The following is a 25,204-nucleotide window of genomic DNA, read 5'->3' as shown; positions in this document are numbered from 1 at the left end:
ATTCAAAGAACCACTAGAATTTCCTTTTCCTCAATACAACTGGATATCCGTACACACAAGCATCATGTCAATCAGGCTATACAAGGACCACATCAATTGTACCTTCTTAAACTTGAATAATGACACCACCTCATATACGTTGGCATAGCCACATGACAATTGAGGTTAGGACGATCATGAAAACATTTTGTCAAAACGATGCCATGAAAACTCTGAAAAAATCCACGCTCAACTTGCAACTTGATTTTAATGATAACAGATCAACCAATCCTATCGCTAATCTAATACCTAAGATTACTCGGTAGGGGAATAGAATGATAAAGGCATTTTAGTGTCCAAAAGGCAAAATGGACCTTTCCCTCTAGAGTATGAGTAAGCTGTTAAGTGAAGGTAGTTTTGTCATTTCGATCAAGTTGGTATGTCAAGGCAGTCTGAAATCTCAGGCTCCACGTTAGCTTGGCCACCTCAGTCGATAACTTACTAGCACATTCGAATGCTGACTTCTCATCTTCAGATTGGACCATCAATTGTCAACTCAATTCAAGCCTACAACATCAACTCTAGCCTCTGTACCCTGAACTCAGACCACCTAAGCCTATGGTTTCCAATTGCACATGTATATGTATCCCTTTTCAAGCACTCCTAAACTAACTGAAACACTATCTTCCTTTCTTATATTTGGCCTTTCTCTCCTTCTTACTCCTTAATCGAACACTAACTTGATCATTGAAATATAAACACCAGAACAACTTTCCACCTTTTTCATTACCGATCTCCTTTTCTTATACTTTCATGTTCTTACCCCTCGTGCTATGTACATTCTTTGGTTAATTAAGACAATAAAACATTTCATACAGATTCATATTTTTGATGAAAATGTAAATTCATAATTCATAAAATTAAATAAACATCCAGAAATTATATGTAGTTTGTAACATTGAACGAAAAAAATTGTTAGGTTGACATGCATTTTTAGTGCTTAATTCTTGTGGTGCTAAATAAAAAGGAAATACCTTGACTACTTTTCAGACACAAATTGCTTTCAAATTTTTAGCCCCATAATACACTTTCCTGAAACTTCTGTTGAAATACCATCTATACGCAATCAAACTGAGCCACAGAACTAAAGTAGCTGATATTTCTGGAAAAAATGAATTTGTATAAAGGGGGCTCTCAGCTTAGTGTCTCCGCACAGAAAGAAACATTAAGCAACAAAATGGCAGAAGGTAATGAAAAGGAAGAAACTGTAAGCAACAAGCAGGTGATATGGAAGGACTCAATTACTGGGTTTCCAAAGGAATCAGACATGGCTATCACCACTGGCAAAATAAAACTGAAGGTACCAGCTGATTCGAAAGCAATTCTTGTGAAGAATCTCTATTTATCATGCGATCCTTATATGCGGCTTTTAATGAGAAGCGAAGGCTCTGAGTTATTCAATTCCTATACCCCGGGCTCTGTAAAACTTTCTTTCCTCTAACAGTTGTTTCTACACCGGCAACATATTATATATTTTCTTGGGTTAGTGACTTTTTCTGGAACATTTGCAGCCAATAACTGGGTTTGGAGTGGCTAAAGTTTTGGACTCTGGTCATCCAGATTTCAAGGAAGGAGATTTGGTTTGGGGCGCAACTGGATGGGAAGAGTACTCTCTGCTGACAGCTTCTGAAGGACTCTTTAAAATTCAGCATACTGATGTACCACTTTCCTACTATACTGGAATTCTTGGTATGTAACAAAAATGAAATTGTTCTTTTTATCAAATTTAAATTTATTTGGAACTAAAAAGAGAAAAAATTAGTGCATTTAAAACATTCGAAGTGAGAAAAAATTAAAATTTTAATTAAGCAATATTTGAATATCAAAATTTATGTATTACTATTACATCTCGGAAAATAAATTTATCTAAATTGAACCAATGTGATCTTATCAGAATGAAAAAAAAAAAAAAAAAAGAGTTATGGAGCCTTGGTACCTGCTGTTCTCTCTATAAACTGGTCTGAGTTGACATTGCTAAAGCTAGATATGAACTCAAGCTCGGCTAGTTCATTAAGTTTCATTTAAAATAAATTTATTATTAGAATATTAAAAAATAATTTATATTAATATGATAATATTTTAAATATATATTAGTAATTGCTAATCGTTAATCCACAATTTCGCCCAAGGAAAATTTTGCCTTATTTCTAGTTATTTGTATTATTTTCTTCTTAACAAGGCATGCCTGGTATGACTGCTTATGCGGGGTTCTATGAGGTTTGTTCTCCAAAGAAAGGCGAGTATGTTTTTGTGTCAGCTGCATCTGGTGCTGTGGGACAGCTTGTTGGGCAATTTGCAAAGATGATGGGTTGCTATGTTGTTGGTAGTGCCGGAAGCAGAGAAAAGGTGAAACCTCTTATCATCAGCTCTTATATACCTAGCATGAATTGGACTACAAATTTTAGCTTCCATTGGACATGGAGATCTTATTTTGTCAACCTATTAGCATATTAGAGTTGATTTTTATAAAATTATAATCATAATCAATTAAGTCTTGACATAAATTCATTTGTAACTTGCAGTAATTTTTTTATAAAATTAAATTCATTTGTAAAAATTATAATCATAATCAATTAGGTCCTAGCAGATCCATCCTTCGTGAGAGGATTTGGAAGTTGGAACCGTAATATTTCCCATTAAAACAATACTTCATTGCCTTCAACTTTCAAGTCTCAAGATTCAAATAACGGTGAAATAATGGTTGCTATTTCATCAGTAACATCACTTTTTCACCGTTATTGATGAAAAACGAAAAAGAATTTGAATCACGACAGCATTGATACATCGTGATTATGAAATGTGACGCAACGATAAATAGTAACAATAAGGAGCCGTTATTATCGTTACTCCATTTTTCGTCCAAATTCAAAACAAAAATATTACTCAGTTTAAATTTTAAACACAAAAAGGAAAAAAAAAAAAAAAACCCAGACTAACAGAGACTTCAATTTATTAGTTTGGCCCATAAAGCTCAATTAATTTAGTCATTCAATTAAGAATTGAAGGTAAGTAAGTAAGTAATCCCAAACTTTAATAACCTTTTTTTGAAAATTTTGCAAATTTGTTGTGATTTTTTGTTGAATGGGATTGGAATTTGCTGCTTCTTATGCTGCTGTGTTGTAGTGATGTTAAGGTATAGGGGCCAGAGCCAGGTTGTTGCCCGTTGGCTCTTGGCCTGGGTGCTTGGGGCTGGGTGTAAGGTGAATAGAAGACAAAAGGCAGAGAGTAAGTGTGACTCTATGAGAGACGAGAGTGATGACAGGCAGAAAAGTGAAGGAATTACCGTGAGTCGATGAGAGATAGAGGTCCATAGGATGTAACCGAGAGGGTGAAACTTGAGAGTACTGATGGCAACGAATCGAGAAAAATTTTTGCTTGCCACACTTTCGACCGACCGTCTTATCTTTTTACTGGATCCTTGACCAGCTTCTGATAAAAGATTTTGGTTATAAAAATGAATTTCAATCCGTAAAGAAAGGCGATTGTCTGATTTCGTGATAACTCTAAAAAATAAAATTATTTTTAGTGTTTAACTGTATTCTTTGTTCTTGGCAGAAAAAAAAAACACAATTTCCTCCATAATTTTCTTAGTTTGTTTATGTGTGGAAAATTTTCAAGAAAAGACGAAAAAGTTAAATTTTCGGCAATTTTGGTTGATTTTTTAAGCAAATATGGAAGATTGACTGAGAGCTTAATTGATGCAAGATACAGTTGCAGCCATAATTTTTTTTAGAAGCAGTTTAAAGCTTTTACAGGCAGTTTTGAGCTACTTCGGAGCTGAACTTGGGAAGAAAAATGGCAGGAAAAATTCTAGGCTGAATAAGGATGAATTCTGTTCAAGAATATGTTGCATTTACAAGCATGCAGCCATAGCAATTTAATGAGGCAATTTTCGGTTCAGGCAGAGGCAGAATTTTAATTCCAAAATTTGGATACTAGTCCTTTGTAGGTGTGCATGCAAAGGATAATTTTTTAATTGATATGGCAGCAGCTGGATTTTAATTGGAAAAAGAAGTTGACTAGGATACTGACATGGAAAGAGAAAGCCTATAACAGAAATTGAAATCCTAATCTCTTTTAGGGACTGCATGGCTGATTTTACTCTTACATGATAGAGGTCAAATTGAAATTGATCTCCCAGTTCTATTTGGAATTAGCGTGAAAAGAAGTGGCTGGAAGAGAGAAGTACATTTGAACTTGGAGTTCTAGTTCTATGTGGAGTTGGTGTTGAAGAAATCCAAGATTGCATGGGCCTTAATCACGTCACTGCATAGGGTTGTCTTTTAAATCCAAGTTGCAATTAAGGTTGTAAATTCCATGAGAAGGTGGTGTGATAAGAGATAGAAGAGTCCAATTCCCTCCTAGAACCGAAACTCTAAGAAAAACTCAGCCTTCTCAAGAATTCAATTAAACCGAACCACTAAGCTTTTTTATCTATAAGTAGCTTAAATTAGATCTAGAAAAGCATGATTGGGATGACAGATCAACCTATCTTTAGTTTTCTTTAATTTTCTTGTTCTAGTTCTTTAAGTTTTCAAGCTTCTTTAAGTTTCTTTTACAACAGTTTTTAATTTTCAGTTTATATTTCATGCAATTTAAATTCAGTTTTGTTTCAATTCTAGTTCAAGCTATTGTTTGTTCCTGCAATTCCTCAAAATTTTTTATTTAGTTTCTTGCAAAATTTAAGATTTTGGTTCATGTAATTGATGATTTCAATTTCTTAGATTCTTGTTTAAAGTTTTGGTTTGCTTCAAGTTTAGCTAGTTTTATTTTTGGTTAATGCAGTTTGTGATTTTTAAGTTCATAAGTTCTCGCTAGTTTCAGTTTCACTTGATTTTCCACCTTTAAAGCTTTCAGATTTTAAGTACAAGATTAGAGATTAGTTAATGCAAAGTTACAATTTAATTTTCCTGTTTTCATTACTGCATATAAGTTCAACCTTTTGTTTTCTACACTAGAATAGATTTTCTGCATTCAGTTTAAAGGTTGTCTTTACTTTTCTGCATCGATTTTTTTTTTTTTTTTTGTTTTGCATATTCTTTTTCTTGCTATTTTCATTTTAATTTCCAGATTTTATTTGCCATTTAAATTGGTTTATTGTTGTTTAAGTTCAATTTGTTGTTTGCTCACTTAATTTTGGTTTAATTTATAGTGTTTGGTAGTTTAATTTGGTTTGCATAGTAGGTTAGTAATTGCATAACTTTTCAATTTTTTGAATATAATTAAAAGTATTCAATTTTGGTACTTAGTTTTCTTTATTAAAGTTTTTGTGGAAACAAACTCTACTCATCACTCCATCACTTATACAATTTTGTATACTTACAGATATTCAATCATTTTGATCTGTCTCAATTTGAATTCTCTAACATAATTACTCATAAAACAAAAAATAATGCACAAACTAAAATGGAAACTCCTTCAATTTTTGTAACAATAATCAAATCCAACAACTTAAAGAAGAGAATGAAAAAATAAACCAACCAATATAAAATAATATAAAAATCTAAACTTTACTCACTTGAAAACAATCTTAGTACTGCAAAACCAATCAATATAAGGAATCCATTTGCATCTGAAATGAAGTTGATAAAATTGATGAGTTTTATCATCCACTCGTGGAAAAAGATGGATGAGTTTGGGATTGGGAATGAGAAAAAAAATCTATTAATCTTTGAAAAAAGGAGGTGAAAGTGAGATTTGAGTTTGAAGAAAGGATGTAGAACTGGAGAAAGGGTATTTCATGGGATGGTTAACATGTGGCCAATTACGTTCATGTGCCACAAGTTGGGGACTTATGCTAACGTTTCATGTTGCTTTAGGTTGGACACCTTCCTTGTATACCTCAGTAAGCTTAAAAACACTTTCAAAGAGTGAGCACTCAAACGAACACTAAAAGGCACTCTAAACTAAGAAAGGCTAATAAAGCAAGAGATGCTTGAAAATGTTGTAACTTGTATTAACCTCAAGTGTTTTTGTATATCCAATGAGGGTGCAGAAAGCCCTTTATTTATAGTTGAAGCCGTCATGAATCAATGGCCAGGATTGACTCAATCCAATGGTTATGAGGGTGGGGAGTCCTTTTATTTATAGTTGAAGTCCCCACGAATCAATAGCTAGGATTGACTCAATCCAATGTTTATTATAAAGTCCAAGACTACAAAGAGATTGCATAAGAGATACATTAAGAGTTTAAATTATGCAGGGAATTATCTTAGCCTTGGGAGTCTCTAGATCCTTCTAGAAAGTTTAACTTATTAGGTCTACTAAAGCCTGGTGAGCCCGTACTTAGGCTTGGTCCGTCTAGGCCCTTTCTAAAAGCATTTAACTTGGTCGGGGAGTTGCTGCGGTGGCTTATGTTTGTTGTGTGCCTTGGACCCAAACCTTCGTGATTGAATCTATTGATGATGCCTGAGCCTCAAGTGCACTTGTACGGGTCATGACACTCTCCCTCACCTGATTTTACGATGCCCTCATTAAGTGCTCTAAGTGAAATTGGTTGATTTGGTCCAACCTACCAAAGATCTTCAGCTAGTTCTTAACTTGCTTCATTATTGGGAAGTCCCTTCCATTGCACCAAATACTTATGCCTTAGCTTCTAATTTTATCGCCTCAAAACCCTGTTAGATAAGCTGCACTGGACCTCTTTATCATATGAAGCATTTATCCTTATGGATGCACGCTTTAACTCTACCTGTGTTGGACCCTCTTAATCTTTATGAAATGGCTTTAAAATGCTAACATGGAAAATTAGGTGTACTTTAAGCTTCAATGGAATTTTTAGCTTATAATCTACTTTACCTACTCTCTTCAGAATTTTAAAAGGTCCCTTATATCTCCGGACAAGGCCCTTATGCACACCTTGTGGCACAAGATTAAGTGTAGCTTTACCATCAACAAGTCCCCAACCTGGTATTGCACATCTTTTCGTTTGTGACCTACCTATTTATTGCACTTCTTAGCTGCTTTGAGTAGATAGATTCTACTTAATCTTACCAAGTTTTGCCAAACTTATATGTTGCTAGATTAGGATCAGTGGCGCCCACTGTAACAGCTTTTGGATTGTGGCTATTAGCCTATCACTAACTCAAATGGACTCTAGTTTGTTGCCTCACTCTGTTACAAGTTGTAAAAAAATTAGGCAACATCTAGCAACTTGGACCAATCTTGTTATACTGCACTAATTTAGCATTTGAGGTAGATCTTTAATAACCCATTAACTCTCTTAGTTTGCTTATTAGTTTGTGGATGCATGCTGGTGGAAAAATTTAAGTCTGACCCCAATAGCTTGAACAACTTTGTCCAAAATCATACTATAAAGCACCCGTCCTGATTACTAATGATGGTCTATGGTATGCCCTAATACTTCACCATATTCTTCAGGAATAAACGGGCTACCTCTTCAGTTGGACACTCCTTGGTTATTGGAATGAATGTCCCACACTTGGAAAATTTGTCCACCACTACCATAATACTCCTAAACTCATCTAACTTGGGTAGTCCAATTATAAAATTCAACGAAACGCTCTTCCATGGGCATTTTAGTATAGGTAATGGCTACAATAGACTAGCTAGTAACTTTTACTCCACCTTATCCTATCGACAGACAAGATAAGATTTGACATAAGCCTTGATGTCATCCTACATGTAAGGCTAGTAATATCAATCCTACACCAGTGCTAAGGTGTGATACACTCTAGGGTGACCAGCCCAGCTTGAGTCATGGCATTCATGCATAACTTTCTTATGGAGTTTCCTATACATCAATACAAACATGTTCCCTTTAGTGTAAAGTAAGTCATCTTGCAACCAAAAATCTTTGGTTTTACCTTGTTACATATACTTTATGAATATCTTAGGTATAGGATCATAGACCAATCCTTTCCTAATACGCAGCACTTAAGAACCTTCAAGTTGGCTTATGGTAAAAAGCATAAGCTTTCTACTAAATGCATCAACCATTAAGTTAACCCTCTTAGGCTTATACTCCATGCTAAAACCAAACTCTATAAAGAAATCCTACCATCTAGCCTATTTAGGGAACAACATCTTTTAAGTCTAAAAGTAACTTGTTGCAATATTATCAGTTCTAACCACAAATCTAGATCCCAGCAGGTAATGTCTTCATGTGGACAAATAGTGCACCACCCCTGTCATTTTTTTTCTTGGATTGTATATCTATGCTCGATCTTATTAAGCTTTTTACTCTCAAAGGTAACCAGATAGTTCTCCTACATCAGCATCCTTTCAATGGCAAAGTTTGATGCTTCTCTATGCACCTTATATGGCTTAATATGATCCAACAAAACTAGTACAAGCTCATTAATCACTACACGCTCTAGTCAATTAAAGGCTTACTAGCACTCTTGACTCCAATCCCACACTCTTCTCTTCTTGAGCATGTTTATTAATAGTGTGGTGATGGTAGAATGGTATTTGATGAAGTGCTTGTAGTTGTTCACCAACCCAATGAATGATCTCAACTCTATGACCTTAATTAGCAACTTTCAATCCAATATGGTCTGAACTTTGTTTCTATCTATCCAAATCTTGCCATTTTCAATAATGTGGCCTAAAAATGGCACCTCTTTTTAAGCAAATGAACATTTCTCCTTCTTCATGAATAGCTCATTTTCCCATAAAACCTGAAATACTTGCCTAAGGTGCTCAATATGCTCCTCTAATGAATGGCTGTAAATCATAATATTGTCAAGACAAATTATAACAAAATGATCTAAAAATAGTTGTAACACCTTGTTCATTAAGGTGCAAAATGTTACTGATGCATTGGTCAAGTCAAAAGGCATTATAAAGAACTCATAAGATCCATAGCAAATAATGCAAGCTATCTTGGGCTTATCCCCCTCACAATTTTAACTGGGTAGTACAGTGACCATAAGTTTAACTTGGTGAACTACCAAGCATCTTCAAGTTGGTCAAACAAATTTGCAATGAGTGGGAATGGGTATTTATTCTTCACTGTCAGCTTATTCAATGCCCTATAATCTATGCATAGTTGTAAGGACTCATCATGCTTCTGTTGGAGCAACATTGGGGCACCAAATAAAACTTTTGATGGTTTGATGTAGCCAACATCAATAAGCTCCTTGAGCTATCTTTGTAACTCCTTCAATTCTATGGGTAACGTTCGATATAGGGTTTTGGTTTGTGGGATAACATTTGGCACCAACTCAATTATATGATCCATTTTTTTTTTTAGGGCAGCCTCTTGGGCAATTCTGTGGGCATCATGTTTTTGAATGACACCAGCGCCTTTAACATTTCCAAAAGGGTGTTAACACTATTCTACTTAGACTTTTCCCTTTTTAAGGTTAAAAGAAAAGTGTCTTCATTCATACTTACTCCTTTGACTAATTGAATGACAAATAACATCTTGGTTATTGACCTCGATTCACTTCTCACTGACATAATGTATAGATATAAGTGATTTAGTATGAAAATGCAATTGGCAAAAGACACCACAAGTGTACTAATAAGGTCAAGGAATTTTAAACCATCAACAAGTTCATAATCATCTAAAGGAATTACCTCGACAAATTTTTTGCCTTTCCACTCACCAAGATGTAACTCTACACCATGTGCTACACTAATTATTAGAACCTCCTTGAAATTGATAGTTTTGATCATGCTAGCCCTTTTTCTAAACTTTAGGTTTAGTTTCTAGGCTACATCTCAAGATATGAATAAGTGAAATGCTCTTATGTCCACAAAAGCATTCATTTTCTTGCCTGTAACCATCATGTCAACAAACATTACTCTTTTTTGCTTTTGGCACCCTTTTCTTAAACTAAATTCAACACAATTGAGCCAAGCTTCATGGTCTCCTATTCTGACCCATCACATTCTTCTTTATTGATGGCAAATAGCTTAGTCTTCTTGGGGTAGTTTTCGACAAGTGTGGACCTTCATAAAAGTAACATGCAATTGGCTCTTGATTTTTATTGTTCCACTTGTTTGGCCTTTATTTCTTAAGTGGTGGCTTACCTTGATCATTCTTGGTCTATCGACCTCGATCTTAATCCTTGGACTGTCAATCTTAGTCTCCCTTATTTAACTATTAGTCTTTGCCATTATCTTTTGGCTTGAATGACTCAGACTTTTTTGTGGCTAGATCTCCACCAAAAATTCAACAACTGTCATGGCTTTAGCCAGATTCTTGACACCCCTTTACTGTAACTCATTCTTAGTCCATGGTTTAAGACCATCCTTGAAACAAAAGAGACATTCCTCATCTTTAAGGTTTGAAATCTAAAGCATTAACTCTAAGAACTTTCAAACATACTCCCATACCTTACTTTTTTTAATGAACTTATGCATATTCATCCTTGCCTCATCATTAGCATATTTAAGGTAGAACTGGTTTTTAAACTTTATTTTAAACTCTTCTTAAGTTCAGACAATAGCACCTTTGCGGCTTGCATCATCACACTTGTGTCTTCACCATAACAGTGCAATGTCAAACAAATACATTGATACCTTAGTGGCATCCTCATCAAAGCTTATGGCTTGAAAGTATTACTTCATTCCCTTCATAAAGTTGTCTACATCTTTTGTAGACTTGGCTTCCTTGTACTCTTTAGGCTTAGGAATCTCTTCTTAAGCTTTGGTTGCTATAACTAGCACACCATTCCCAATGGTTGCCTTGCATGTCATGAGCTCCCTTTTAAGCTCTTCCATCTCCTTACACATAGCCTCCATAACGGCCTCTAAAGGTTCATTCTTTTAGGTAAACATATCGATGGTGTCATTGAGGGCACCATGAAATGCTTCCTTGATCTCCTTTTTAGTGTCTTCAAACCTTTCCTTAAGGTCTAACACTATCACCTCCACTTTGGCTAAACAACCATTCAAGGTAGACATTGGACCTTATTTCTCTTTCCAAGGGCTAGCTATTGGACCTTTGGTTGTCGGCTACCAACATTACTTTAAGATGTGATTATTTTGAACACCTTGAGTGCGACCTAAACACAAACTTGAAGCAAAACTTGCTCTGATATCAACTATCATGTGACTGAGACTTATGCCAATGCTCTATTACGGCCTTGCCTGAACTTCCCCTTTGTATGCTTAAGTAAGCTTAAAAATACTTTTTAAGAGTGAGCATTCAAAATAATAGTAAAAGGCAACCTAAAGCTAGAAAGGCTAAAAAAGCAAGAGATGTTTTGAAATGCTATAACTTGTATTAACTCAAGTGTTTCTATAGATCCAATGAAGGTGGGGAGGTCCTCTATTAATTATTGAAGCTCCAATGAATCAATGGCCAGTATTGACTCAATCTAATGGCTATTATAGAGTTTAAGATTACAAAAAGATTACATGAGATATACATCAAGAGTTCAAATTATGGGGGGAACTATCCTAGCTTTAAAAGTCTCTAGTCCCTCTAGCACCTTGATGCACTAGCACCTAAGTTTGGTTTGCCCGCACTAGGCCTGGTTCGTCTAGAGCCCTTCTAGAAACAATTACCTTGTCTGGCCAATTGCTATAGGCAACCTATGTGTTTGTTGCACGCCCTGGGCTCGAACCTTGCTGATTGAATCATTTTATAGTGCTTGAGCCTCAAGTGTAATCGTGTGGGCCGTGAAACATGCATCATGATAACCAGCTTAAGATTGTTGAAAACCTTAAATCTCTTCACATTACCCATGCCTACAAAAAAACAACAAATCACCACCATGAATGCGCCATGCAATTTCATTGTGTTGTCTAAGAATGGCATTCAAAATTTGATAAGTTTGTAACTTATAAAGAAAAAGAAAAGGAATTTGATTTTCAAGACAGAGAGAAGGTGAGAAGCTAAAGTGGAGAAGAAAGAGAATAATGAAAAAACTCTTAACCTTGAGTAATATTTTATATATATGAGAGAGGCGTACATGGGGAAGAAAAAAGAATACAGAAAAGATTAAAAGTCTTTAATCTTGAATATTATTATATATATATATGAAAGGTATTTTGGTAAATATATTAAGTTTGGTCAATTTTTCTTTAAACTCGTATTTGACTCGACTCTGCTCCTTTTAAAGAATAAAATCGACCTGGTCTAACTCGATCTCAAATTTTCAAAAAAATAAATTGACATAGGGTTGGATCACACAACCAAACGATTATGGGTTAAATTGTTGTTCTTACTTGAGAATGAGATCATATATTTTGGAAATAGTGAAGACTAAGGATGCGATGTGGTAAATATATTAGGTCGGGTTGGATTTTCCTTAAACTAGCCTTTGACGCAAAGTCATGCCTTTTAGAAAATAAAATCGATTCAACCCAACTTGACCTCGAATTTAAATAAAAAAAACCAATCTTATAGGGTCAAGTTGAATCAAAATTCAAAGGTTATAGGTTAAACTGTCATCATTATTTGCGAGTAAGATTATAAATTTTAGAAAAAGTGAAGACTAAAGATTGAAGATGCAACGAGGGTGATTGGGATTGGGTGAGAATAGGGAATTTGAGAAATAGGGACGAATGCAAGACTAGCCATATTGTTGCTGATGTAAAAAAAAGAAAAAAAACTTATGTTAGTAGGGAGAGGATTGAGGGAGGTTTTAGAGAAATTGAGTGATGGTGAACATTGAAGATGCGGGGCACGATGGGAAATTAAGAGATTTTTTATATTGAAGAAATTTCTTTTATTTGGGGATTTTTATTTAAAATGAAATTTATTAATTAATGATATTGTATTGGAATTGTTGTAATTTTTTTATATTGTAATGTTATTATTTTTTTGGTATTAGATTTGTTTTTATTAGTATTATTACCATAAGCAAAACCATGTCCATCACCTAAATGGGTCAAATAATATTCATCTTGCTATTTAAATTTTTTTATATACACAAAATCTTTAAATCACTAATGGCTTTTAAAATAAATATAATTTATACTTTCATTATATCTCAACTAAAATCATGAGATGTAGAACATACATAAAAGCCATAATTATTATCAAATAAAATTAAACAAATTTAACTTTTATGCAAAAACTATTGAGAAAAACTATTTGTGTATTATTTATAAATAAATAATTTTTAAACTTATCAAAAGTACTATTCATTTGATGATTAATTCCAAGGATTAAGGCTATTACAAGCGAACATCATTATCAAATCCACACATTAAAAGTGCATGATTTGTACACATCTTTACCATGAAATTCACAACCCATGGAGATTTGTACGTTTTCCTTTTTTAATTAATTTATGCACAATAATCCCATATATCCTTACAATTACTTATAATCTCTGTTTACATTAAAACAAACTTTATTTAAATTATTTTAATTGCAAACCATGTTATTTTCTTCTTTGCATTCGAAAATAAAACTTTTCAAATTCATAAACATGGCTAATAAGATATTGGTGGGTTGTCTTCAAATTATCGATAATTAGAAATAGCCTTTAATGTTATTAATGATGTGCCTTTTCCATTTGAACTTGAATATCACATTTAACCCAATTTGTTGGCCTAACTGTTAGTTTGAAATAGTAACATAAAATTTCACAAATAAATCATACCAATATATTCACCCTATTTATTTCATTTTAGCCACAATTTTGAAAAATTCATTCCAGTGAATCTTTTGGAATTCACAATTAATAAACTCCAAAAACCCAAGTACTATGAAAAGTAATCATGAAATTGGATTCATGCAACACAATCAAACAATAAATTAATGACATGCTAATTTTGAATAGAAATTAAAGAAATACTTATTTGACATCACGGTAGAGAATTTTTTCTCTTTGTTCATAATTATTTCAAGAATTCAAATTTCACCAATACATTTCTAAATTTTTTTTCTCTTGCATCTCCATAAATATGAAATATAAAAATTTCTTCATAATTACCTTCAAATTGTTAGAAAAATAAATAAGATAACAGAAATAATAAAAAAAAATTTTGACTTAGAGACATGAAAAATACTTTTTTAAAAGTAATTATACCTTTAAGACACAACAAAATCTTAAATTATGCAAGCAAAAATAATGAAAATGATTATATGAAAGATCTATTTATAATGAATGAACAAATATAAATTTTTATTCAAATTGTTATAATATTTTGTATAATCATAACTTTTATGAACAATAATTTATTTATATTCAAATAGTTATGATCATTTATCATATGATAATTATTTTTATTTAAATATAATTATTTAAAATATAAATAAAATTAATAATTAAATCTTTCTATCCAATTTAAGATGCATCATATTCTAAACTACTAATAAGTACTATTGTCAACAAATTAAATTATTATCTAAAGTTGTCAAAATTAAAAGCAACATTTTACTAGCTATCGGCAAATTAAATTATTATTTAGCAATTATTACATCCATGACAATTTTTTTAATAATCATAGAATAGAGATAGAAAAAATAGCAGTACACTCCCACTAAAATTCATAAAGAAGTTACTCAAAGAGTTTCAGTTGAGAGGTCTCTAATCGAGTAACCAGTGACAAGCTCCCATCACTAGTTGGACTTGGTAGTACATAAACTTTTTCTTCTTGAACAACATTTGCTGGCCCCATATATATGGGGCGACCCCATCCGAAATCTGCATCATATATAGGCAACCACATCCAACAAATAACAGTTAGGTTTGGGCGTCGAAAAGTATGCGATCCTCGAACCAAAGTGTTTAGATTAGGCACCTTTTCTATGTAATCAGTAGCTGAGCTCAAATATTCATCATTAACCTGCTTTAACAGTTCATGGATTCTCTTAACAGTGTTGGTAAAAGGTTCAGATTGGAGATCACCAGCTCGAGCAATTGTTGTAGCTTGAAAGATTACGTTGCCAAAGTAGCCTTGAGGGAGAGGAGGAGTTAATCTGGATCGTCCATCAATTGGAACGTGTAGCTTAGTAGCTTGATCATTTGAGAGGCCCCTTGCTTTGCTTATGCAACGCCATCAATGAGAAGTTAAGATGCTGTAAGTACTATATTTTGTAGAGTCAGAATTTCCATCTTGATCATCTGAGAGGCCCCTTGCTTTGCTTATGCAACGCCATCAATGAGAAGTTAAGATGCTGTAAGTACTAGATTTTGTAGAGTCAGAATTTCCATATTTGTCTTAGCTTTCAGGATATTCAGTTGATCACTGTGAGCTTAAAGATGGAAACAATTGATGGCTTAAGATCATTTGACTGAGATTCTGATGTTGAAATGGAGTGGCCTGTAGTCATTATTTTGGGAGGTGGGTCATATTCAACATGGTGAAATGTAGAAGTTGGTGGGACACGAGCATGAAGAAGGGTTCGATCCATGAATAGGGCAATGCTAGGAGACAAGCCTCGAGCTGTGTCAGCCCAACTATTGATGAAATGAAGAGCGGATGTGCCATCTCCTAAAGTATGCTGAAACCCTACGCCTAGACTAATCCCACCGCATTTGAAAGTAGTTACCTATTAAAATGTGCATACAAGAAGTCAACATCTTATTAATGTTGAAAAAACCAAAATGGATGCATGAAACTTGCTGAGTTTGTCCTTAGCTCATGGCTTTTTGATTGAAGAATGTTTAATATATATACCTGCAAAACAAGAAGCGGATAGGAAGATATTCCTCCAGAATAGTCGACCTTGGGAACCAGTCGGAAAATTTCAGAGTCATCAGTAAAATCACCAATAAATTGATCCATAACTGAGGTTGTTTCAGCCTCTATGAATAAAACTCCTTCTGCATTGCATATTGTTTCAAGTCTTCCATTTTCATCAAATCCCAACCTTCCAGCTACGGGGTAAAATGGCACAAGAATCTTGCTTAAGTCTCTTTAAGGTTTCCAGGTTCAAAGAAATCGGAACTAACATTTGGCTTGTAGTAGTGTACAGTAGGGACATGGTATCTTGTCATCAACAGGTCTAAATTGGAGTTACATAGACTTCCTTTCGGAGTTTCTTGAGCAGGACGAACAATTGTAGATTCCTTCACAGTAATCTCCATCCTGAATTTCAGTGCCTAACATTCAATGAGTTAATGACATGCATAAATTTTCACTTAAAAAATATTTGAGAAAAGGAAAAAGAAGAAAAAATTAAAGGAGATGAAACGGAACGGGTAAATAAACATATGGAATTCGTATCCATACCTTATCAGATTAGAAACAAGTGTTGGTACAATAAGGAAAGGATAGAAGTGTTCAAATTGCTCAAGGATGGCGAGGTTCTTTTCCTTTCGTCTTGAAAAATGGTTAAGGGAGATTTATAGCGGTAATGGTGGAGTGTAATGTTTTAACGATGAAGGTCGGAGTGGGCTCCAGAGGTATGGCGTATGGCTCTTTATATAATATTACGCTTATTACAATTCATTGACCACAATAAATGTGTCAGTACACGACAAAATGTTTTTTTTTTTATAATGGCCAGTGGGTTATACAGAGCGTTTTAATTGCACAGCCTGGCAGACTATGCGGAGTGTATTAATTAAATTTGATAATTTCAATATTTAATATTTATTTATTTTATATTTCATATATATATATATAAAATATAAAATTATTATGTTATAATTTATATTTGACAGTCAAATAATCAAATAAAGTGATAATATATATTTTTATTTTTATTAAATTTATATATAATTTTATTAATATTTTAAATTATATTATTTTTATATTTTTATATCACATTTAAAATTATTAAATTTAATTTTAATTATTCGAGTAACGAAAATGAGGCAATAAAGAAATTTTTAAATTTTGGTAATTATTTTAAGGTTGGGATTTATTTTTGTAAACTTCTTGGTTGTCCTTTTTATATTTGGGTTATTATCTTGCTTTGATGGAAATTTCGATTGGGAATCTTAGTTGGGATGGAGGAATGAATTTTTCAGTATGAAGTTTTGATTTTTCTCTTGCTGACGTGGTTTCGTGCTTTGTTAAAGGGCTGTGTGGATTAAATCTGTTCGATTATGTAATCTATTCTTCTAAAATATTTTGATTAGGAATAAAGTATAAATAATTAATTTAATATTTTTTAAAATTTTTAATATTTAAAAAAATTAAAAAAATAGTTATTCATTTGAAATTTTCATAATAACCCTTAATATTTGATATAATATATTTTATAAAAATAATTACTAAAAAATCCTCTAATATATAAACAGAGTCTCAAGAATTATTATTATTTAAGATTATTAATTTTTATGACTAATTAAAAAGTTTTTCAAAGCCACCCTTTACAACTTTACATCTTTTATGATAATAAGCATATTTCCAATTTAATTTTATCTTATAAATTTTTAATTTTATCTTTTTTTATTTTTAATCATTTATTTTAAAAAAATCATTTAGTGATAAAAAATTTTATTTCTTTGTTTGTTATTATTTTTTTGTGCTTAAAATTTTTTTAATTCTCTAATATCTAGACAAAATTTAAAAAAATCAATCCTTCACTTAAGAAATTTTAATAATTAATTTTGGTAAAAAATAAAAATGATATTTCTTACTAAAAATATAATTTGAATTCTCTCTAATATTTAGATAGTGTTGTCAAAATCATTTTTAGAAATATTATTCTATATATTTTTTTGAAATTGGGATTTTTCTATTTCACATTCATTATTAATACATAAAATGTTTATATGACAATATGAGCATATATTAAATTATGCATGTAATTCGTTATACTTGAATCTTACTAATGTAATAAAATAAAATTCCTAATTGCCTCTGCCTAAGGACATGCAAAAAATTTGAATGGATGTATCTTTTGTTATCATTAATAAAATAACAAATATAATGCAATTCTCACTTCACATTTTGTCCGTTTTCTTTTTCTTTGTCTTTCCTTAGCATATATATTTTTTGTTTCTACTAATATATCCACCTATATCTTTGGAATCTTACCTATTTTTAAGTTTCTAAATAATGAACATTATGGATGATAATGAAAATAATTATGGGTTTGATTTGGAAAACTCTATTCACATTGACGAGCTTGATAATAATAAGGATTTAGAAGACTACGTTTTACCTTTTGATTTGTTAATATTGGTAGAACAAAAAACAAATTGATAGAACTCCATTAAGAGGCCATAAACATGGTCAATTTAAGAAATGAAAAAACTAAAAAACAAGTCAAGGTCTGCATTTCGCTTTTATCCGATAAAAGGTGAAAGTCGGAAGATTTGTAGACGTGCTTGTGTGATTTTATTAGGATATGCCAAGACTCGATATGGATATCGTAGAACGTATTCTACCTTTAAAGCCATAGTGTAGGCTAATGCAATAAAAGTTAAGGCAAATGAAATCAAAAATGCTATTGAAATTCAAGAATAAGGTAAAAAAACCAATTTGACAAAGGCTTTTTCGGGGTACACTACCATAAATCTCTTTAATACCAATCGATTTTTATCAATGAAAATTTTCCATTGGTAATTACTGATGGTTTCTTACGGCTTACCAATGGAAATTAAAAAAAATTTAGAAATTTTTTATCGATGGCTTGCCGATGGAATTTATCAATGGAAAAAATTTATCAGTATTTCATAGGTGAAGTTGTCATGATAAAAATAACTGTTTAGTGCATTTTTTACTGATGGAAAAAATTCATCAGTAATTTGTTGCTAAAAGTTTTATCGATAGATTTTTTCATCAGTAAAATATTTTTAGTTTAAAACATTGATTCTTTTTTGGAATTAAATTAGGAGGAAAATTTTTTAGCTAGCATCGAAATCCATTGGTAATCCATCACTAAAAGTCAAAAATAGCGACAGAATCTGTCAGTAAACCATCGTTAAAAGTTAAAAATTTTTAGAATTACCAATGAATTTTTTGTCGGTAATTTGTCAATAAAAGTCAATTAAATCTAAAAATCTTTATTCTGTTTTCATTTTTTCCTTGATTAAAAACCCTAATTTTCATTTCTCTTTCCTTTTCTTTCTTATTTCCTCACCACTGACTCGTGCCACCCTCTCCTTGCCACCATCGACCCTTAAGTTTGTGACCTTAAGCCTCTCTCATCCCTTCTCTTCATCTCTCATCTTTCCTTTTTTCTCTTTGCTCTTCATCGTCAACCCGTGCCCATGCCATCCTCTCTTTGCCTCTGTCAATCTTTAAGCCCATGAGCTTGTGACCTTAAGCCTTTAAGCCTGTGATCGCCTGTGACTACCCTTAACGAATGGCCATTTAGTAGGTTTGGAACTCATCTCTTTTACCAACGTATAATTTCATTACTTGGCTTATTGATTTTACTATAGACGAGGTATAGTTAAGGCATTCAACTGAGAACAAAATTACATGCTATTTTTCCAATATTAAGAAAGAGATTTCATTTTTTTTTTATCTTTCAAATAAAGTTTAAAAATTATTGGCAAAAGAAGCTTAGCTTAATTTTAAACCATTGTAGGAAAAAACTTTCATAGCTATTTTTTGAAATATACATGGTAACATGCATTTATCACATATGATTTGTAAAAAAGTGATAAAAAATTTATTGTTCTTACTAATTTATTAATAGTATTTTACAAGAGTTCTTACCATACCACTAGAGCAATAGAGTTAAGCCCAAATAATACTCTAATATAATCTAAAGTTCATATTAAGATGAAATATAATTTGAAGATGAAGTTTTTGTTGGACCATGGATGAAATATAAACTAAAGATGAATTTGTGTACTTATGTTGAAAAGTAAAATCTCAAACTCTAACTATAAACAAGATATTATTACATATCTACATGCGTTGGAGAATTTGTGTTGAAATAATTTATTATTGTTGCTTATAAAAAAACTATCAATTCAACATATGTGACTTTTTAGCTTTTGTTCATGTATACACCTCCAAAACATATGTGTGTGCATATGTATGTTAAAATTTAATAATTGCTTTTTAGGTCTTTAATTGCTTAATTTGCAATTTGATATACTAAGTAATTTTTTTGGACCTTTATGATAATGCAATTAAGGTTGAAAAAATGGAGAAAAATTACTCTTAGATGTGTTCTCGTTTAGATGTAAATGGATACATTAGTTAAAACTTTGTGATGATGTAAAAAAATTTATTGGATATACTTATTCTCAACCATCCTTTATAACTAATGAAAGGGTTAAGCGTGCTTGTATCCAATGTGAGAACAGATGATTTTTAAATGTAGAAGTTGTGTATGGCACATTTATTATAAAGGGTTTACTCTTTGTTACAAGTTGGGTCTCACATGAAGAGTTAAAAATAGGATAACTATCAATAAGCATGAATACTTTTAAATCGATTAGTGAAGTAAGATTAGAAAATTTGTATGCTAGAATGGCTATGGATGTTGTCTATCTTGATTTTGAGGTGGATGCTTATTATGTTAGTGATACAAAAGTTAAAAGGAAAGATATAAGTACAAATACAACAAGCTTCTATTCTTTGTTAAATGATGCGATGAATCATTGTGGTCAAGCTGTACGAAGCATACAATCATATTTACTATGTCGTAACTTCTAAATTGTAAATCAAAATTTTCACATAAATGAGTCATGTTTTGATCATATGATGAGCATAGCGAATGATATGTTGTTGGTGGATGATAAATTACCAAAAAATCTATAAAATAAAAAAAAAGATGACAAAACTTACACTTAATTATAAGAAAATTCATGTATACAAAAATAATTACATGTTATTTTATAAGAAAGCAACAAATTTGATATATTATTCGATATGTGATCATCTTCGATATTTAAGGAATAAGTCTGGTGTTGAAAAGAAAAATATATTCTTTATAAAATCTTATATTAGATGCCACTGATACCAAGACTACAAAGACTTTATATGTCAAGTAAAACTACTGAATATATGACATGGCATGTCAATATCCAAAATCATGATGGTGTGCTTCGACATCTTGAAGATGGTGAAGCTTAGGAACATTTCAATCGTGGCCATAAATCATTTACAGTTAAAGTTTGAAATGTTAGACTAGGATTATGTGCTAATTATTTTTGTCCATTTGGCTTAAATGCAAAACCATACTCTTATTGGCTAGTAATCATAATGGTATACAATTTGTCATTATGGTTGTGTATGAAGTGAGAATACATCTTGCTAAATAAGATCATTCTAGGAATGAGTAATCCAGATAAAAATATTAACGTTTTATTGAAATCTTTAATAGATGAGTTAAAATATTATGGTTAAATGGTGTTGTGACTTACGATGTTTATAAAAAATAAAATTTTCATTTGAAGGTAGCTTTTTTATAGACAATTAATATTTTTCCTACATATGGTATGTTGTATGGATGGAGCACTCATGAAATCTTATCGTATCCTTATTGCATAAGACAAAAAAGTCTTTTCGATTGGCTCATGGTAAGAAGCCTTGCTTTTTCAATTATCATAGTCAAATTTTACTTATTAATCATTCTTTTTAAAAGCAAAAAGACAGATTTCAAAAAAGGGTTAAGCATGACTCCCTTATTGTTCCATTATCATGTGAAAAAATTTTGATTTAGTTGGCTAGCTTTCCTGATATCACATTTGGCAAATAAATGTAGAGATTAAAGTTAGTCAGTTTTGGTGAAAGTCATAATTAGGTGAAGAAAAATATATTTCGAGAGTTATCCTATTAACATACCAATCTTATTTGGTACAATCTTGATATGGTGCATATTGAGCGTAATGTTTTTGATAATGTCTTTAACTTAATAATGGATGTTAAAGGTAAAGCCAAAAACAACATAAATGTTAGATTAGATCTTAAGGTGTGCTGCAAGTGACTCAAGTTAGAATTAGTTGAAAAAAATGAGAAAGTTTTCATACCTAAAGCTTCTTACATTTTAAGCAAAAAGCAAATAAGAGATATTTGTACATGGGTTAAACAAATAAGACTTTCTAATGGTTTTGCATCTAACATAGCTCAGTGTATAAACAGGATTGATTGCAAGTTTTATGGGATGAAAAGTCATGATGGTCATGTTTTTATGCAATCATTACTCCAATTACTTTTCATGATTTGGTTTCTAACTCTATTTGGGATGTAATTACTGAGCTATCTAATTTTTTCAGAGATTTGTATTCTACTAACTACATTTAGATCATATGAAAGTGTTGAAAAAATATTAAATAAAAAATATGTAAATTAGAAAAGATTTTTCCTCTAGGTTTCTTTGATTCTATGGAGTATTTGCCGATTTACTTGCTTAACAAGAAAAAAATTTGGTGGACCTGTTCATTATCGATGGATATATCTATTAGAGAGGTAATATATTTTAATTGTTAGACATTAACATTTATTAATTTAATTTTTGATCAATAACATTTATGTTATGCTATGATATCATAATGACAAGGTTGTTTCATCATCTCAAGAAAAAATGCACCAATCGAGCATTTGTTGAAGCATCTATATATGAGGCATTTGCTATTAAGGAGATATCCAATTTTTACTAATTATATGTTGATCCAAAATTTTCAACAAGATTGAATTGAGTTTCATGTAATGATGATTGGGGAGTCATGGAATCTAAATGATATTTTTTGGTTTTTACTCATATTGGTCGAGCATTAGGTTTAAAAGATAAGTCTCGACAGCTATCAGTGAATGAATATACCAAGGCACACTTATATGTTTTATTGAATTGTGAAAAGATAAATTCTTACATTGAGTAAGTATTATGTCAACATGATAATGTATTATTTCTACTTAGTTTTTTAAATATTTCTAATTCCTAATTTATAATGATAAGATATTTGATAACTTGATGAGAATAGAATTTATAAATATAAGTGATGTAGAATTGGAAAAAGCACATGGTGCAACATTTTCACAATGGTTAAGATAATTTGTGAGTTTAGAGTATAATAGCATATATGAATAGAAATAATAGTTTCATGTAATTAAAAATAATTATCAATTTGAAAGTTTTACAATTGGATAGGTTGAAGAGCAAAATGGTGAAATTGATCACCATCTACTTAAGATAGCTTATGATCCCAAACGTATGGTTACGTGTTTCAAAAGTCACTTTGTGAATGATTTTAAGTTTCATATAGTTAACTATGGTCAAAGTTGAAAGACAATGAATTATGGGGTATGCGTGAAAGAAAGTTGTTACAATGATTATGAGTATGATTTTTATGGTATCTTGGAAGATATCATTGGGTTAGAGTATTTTGAAGTAGGAAATAAAGTTGTATTTTTTAAATGTCGTTCATTTGACATGGAGAAAAGGGTAAAGGTAGATCCTCATCATGATATTGTTGAAATTAAACACAATTCCATACTTGCTAGCAATGAACCACTTGTCTTAGCTTCATAAGTACATCAAGTTTCTTATATTAGCTATCCTTTTAGAAGAAAAGATCGAAATGATTGGTAGACAATCTTTAAAACAAAGGCCATAAGCATTGGGTAAGTAATAAAGATGGAGATTAAGAACAAATAATTCATTTAAATGAAGACATACACTAAGAAATTGAAGTTTCTATTCCACATAATGTTACTATCTCAGAAAAATTTAATAATCCTATAATTCTTGTTGCTAAAAATTATAAAGAGATAGATTATGAACAAGTGAATCGAGCAAAAGAAGAAAAAAATGATGACGATGATAAAAAATAAAAAGAAAAAGAAGATGAAGATGATGATGATGATAATGATAATGATAGTGATGAAAATGATGATAATAATAATAATGATAATGATGAAACACATGAGTTTGCTTACTTTAGCAGCAATTGATATATTAAGTTTAAGTTCTAAAGCTAAATGTAACATTAAATATAATAGTTGATTTGGCTTATTTTCATTATAATGTTTTGATATGTTTATTTGTATATATTTTGCTTATTTCATCTAATACTCTAATAATAAAGTACCATTATATATGTTTGTTATTTTTTATGCTTTTTAAATTCTTACAAAATGTTTATGTTCTATATAACAAATATGATGGGACGTTGTATAAAGAGCTCTATTCAATGAGGTGGTTCTACAACAAGATCAATAAAAGATGATTCACATATCGGGTCATCAGTAGTACTAGTACAGCATGATCCCAAATACGGGTCTCCCTTAGCACCGATAGAGTATGATCCACCATACGAGTCATCTTTCACACTGATGATAGATGATCCATCGACGAAGCATGACGTAAATCCATCATTCATTAACGAGCCACCACGTAGAGAAAAAGAAGAAGGTATGACAATAACGCAAATAACTAGGAGAGCAAACAAATATTATCAACTTCATTAGATCCAAACAACGATTGTGGATTACTCCACAAGGAGAAAGGTTTGAGATAGTTTTTACAATTAATTTTTTCTTATTGTTATTTATTTTTTACAGAATCTGTACAATTTAACTAATCTTACTAAAAATGAATGTTGATAGTTATTTTGAGCCATCAACGATTAGCTCAATAATTTTTGGAATAATTCAAGTGAATTTTATAGGTCATTGGCCGACATATGTTAAAGTTCTTGTAGCAATGAAGTCCATGATGTTGCATATATATATTTTTATATATTTTTATTTAATTTAAATGAAAAAAATTAAATTCTTGTCAACCACTTATTGTATTTCACTATTACTTATGTTAAAAAAAAGTCAATAGGTTGAGTCAAATAATGCTATAATTCAAAAGGCATGAAACAGTATTTCCAAGAATTGATTAAAAGACTTTTTTCTAATGAGAGGGAATTGACAATGAAAGAGCATGGAATTGATAACATCATACATTGCAAAAGGATCGAGCAAAAGTGGATCATAGTTTCGATTTGGGATGCTCTTATTAAGAATGCATGGAGCACTTCAAAATGGCAAAACACATCTGCCAAAGCCAAACAAAATAATCGTACACAAAAAAAAGCATTATGAAGCACACTAACACTTCAGTTGCATTTCCTATTCATAAAAAGAGAATGTTATGATGTTTTTTCATGAGTTATTATTTCCATCAATTGTCAAATTTATATAAATTACATTGTTACATATTTCATTCAATGTATTTAAATGAATGTAGTCACTTGAGTTGCAATGATAACTCATTTTATAAAAGTCTTCAATTGCACTCATATACGTTCAGGAGAACATGGTGATTTTGTTGACAATAAGTCCAAAGTTGTCGGTGTATGTGACTTTCCAATGACTTTGTGAATACTTTCAAATTGACGTATTGCTTTATTGAAATAGGTAATACGTAATGTGTTTTAAG

At 31.5% G+C, this 25,204-nt stretch overlaps 1 protein-coding gene and 1 pseudogene across 3 annotated transcripts; one reads left to right on the top strand and one right to left on the bottom strand.

Annotated features, from left to right (window-relative positions):
- Window positions 1-1,159: 1,159 nt before the first annotated feature.
- LOC149510892 (2-alkenal reductase (NADP(+)-dependent)-like) lies at window positions 1,160-23,985 on the top strand. Of its 3 annotated transcripts, none has more exons than XM_089756423.1 (4): window positions 1,173-1,459; window positions 1,551-1,728; window positions 2,219-2,385; window positions 23,956-23,985. In XM_089756423.1, the coding sequence occupies exons 1-4, from the start codon at window positions 1,217-1,219 to the stop codon at window positions 23,968-23,970; spliced, it is 603 nt and encodes a 200-aa protein (XP_089612549.1). In that variant the 5' UTR covers window positions 1,173-1,216; the 3' UTR covers window positions 23,971-23,985. The 3 variants fall into 3 exon arrangements, with proteins under 3 accessions (XP_089612548.1, XP_089612549.1, XP_089612550.1); XM_089756424.1 differs by lacking the exon at window positions 23,956-23,985 and adding an exon at window positions 14,793-15,761 and having other exon boundaries at window positions 1,178-1,459; XM_089756422.1 differs by lacking the exon at window positions 23,956-23,985 and having other exon boundaries at window positions 1,160-1,459; window positions 2,219-2,543.
- Window positions 14,455-16,472, bottom strand: LOC149510893 (shikimate O-hydroxycinnamoyltransferase-like; annotated as a pseudogene).
- Window positions 23,986-25,204: the final 1,219 nt, after the last annotated feature.

Source organism: Durio zibethinus, chromosome 27 (assembly GCF_047325235.1).
Source record: "Durio zibethinus cultivar Kanyao isolate XHJ-2024 chromosome 27, ASM4732523v1, whole genome shotgun sequence".
NCBI lineage: Eukaryota > Viridiplantae > Streptophyta > Magnoliopsida > Malvales > Malvaceae > Durio > Durio zibethinus.
The sequence above is the reverse complement of the archived record's forward strand: the minus strand, read 5'-3'. Positions and strand labels throughout refer to the sequence as shown.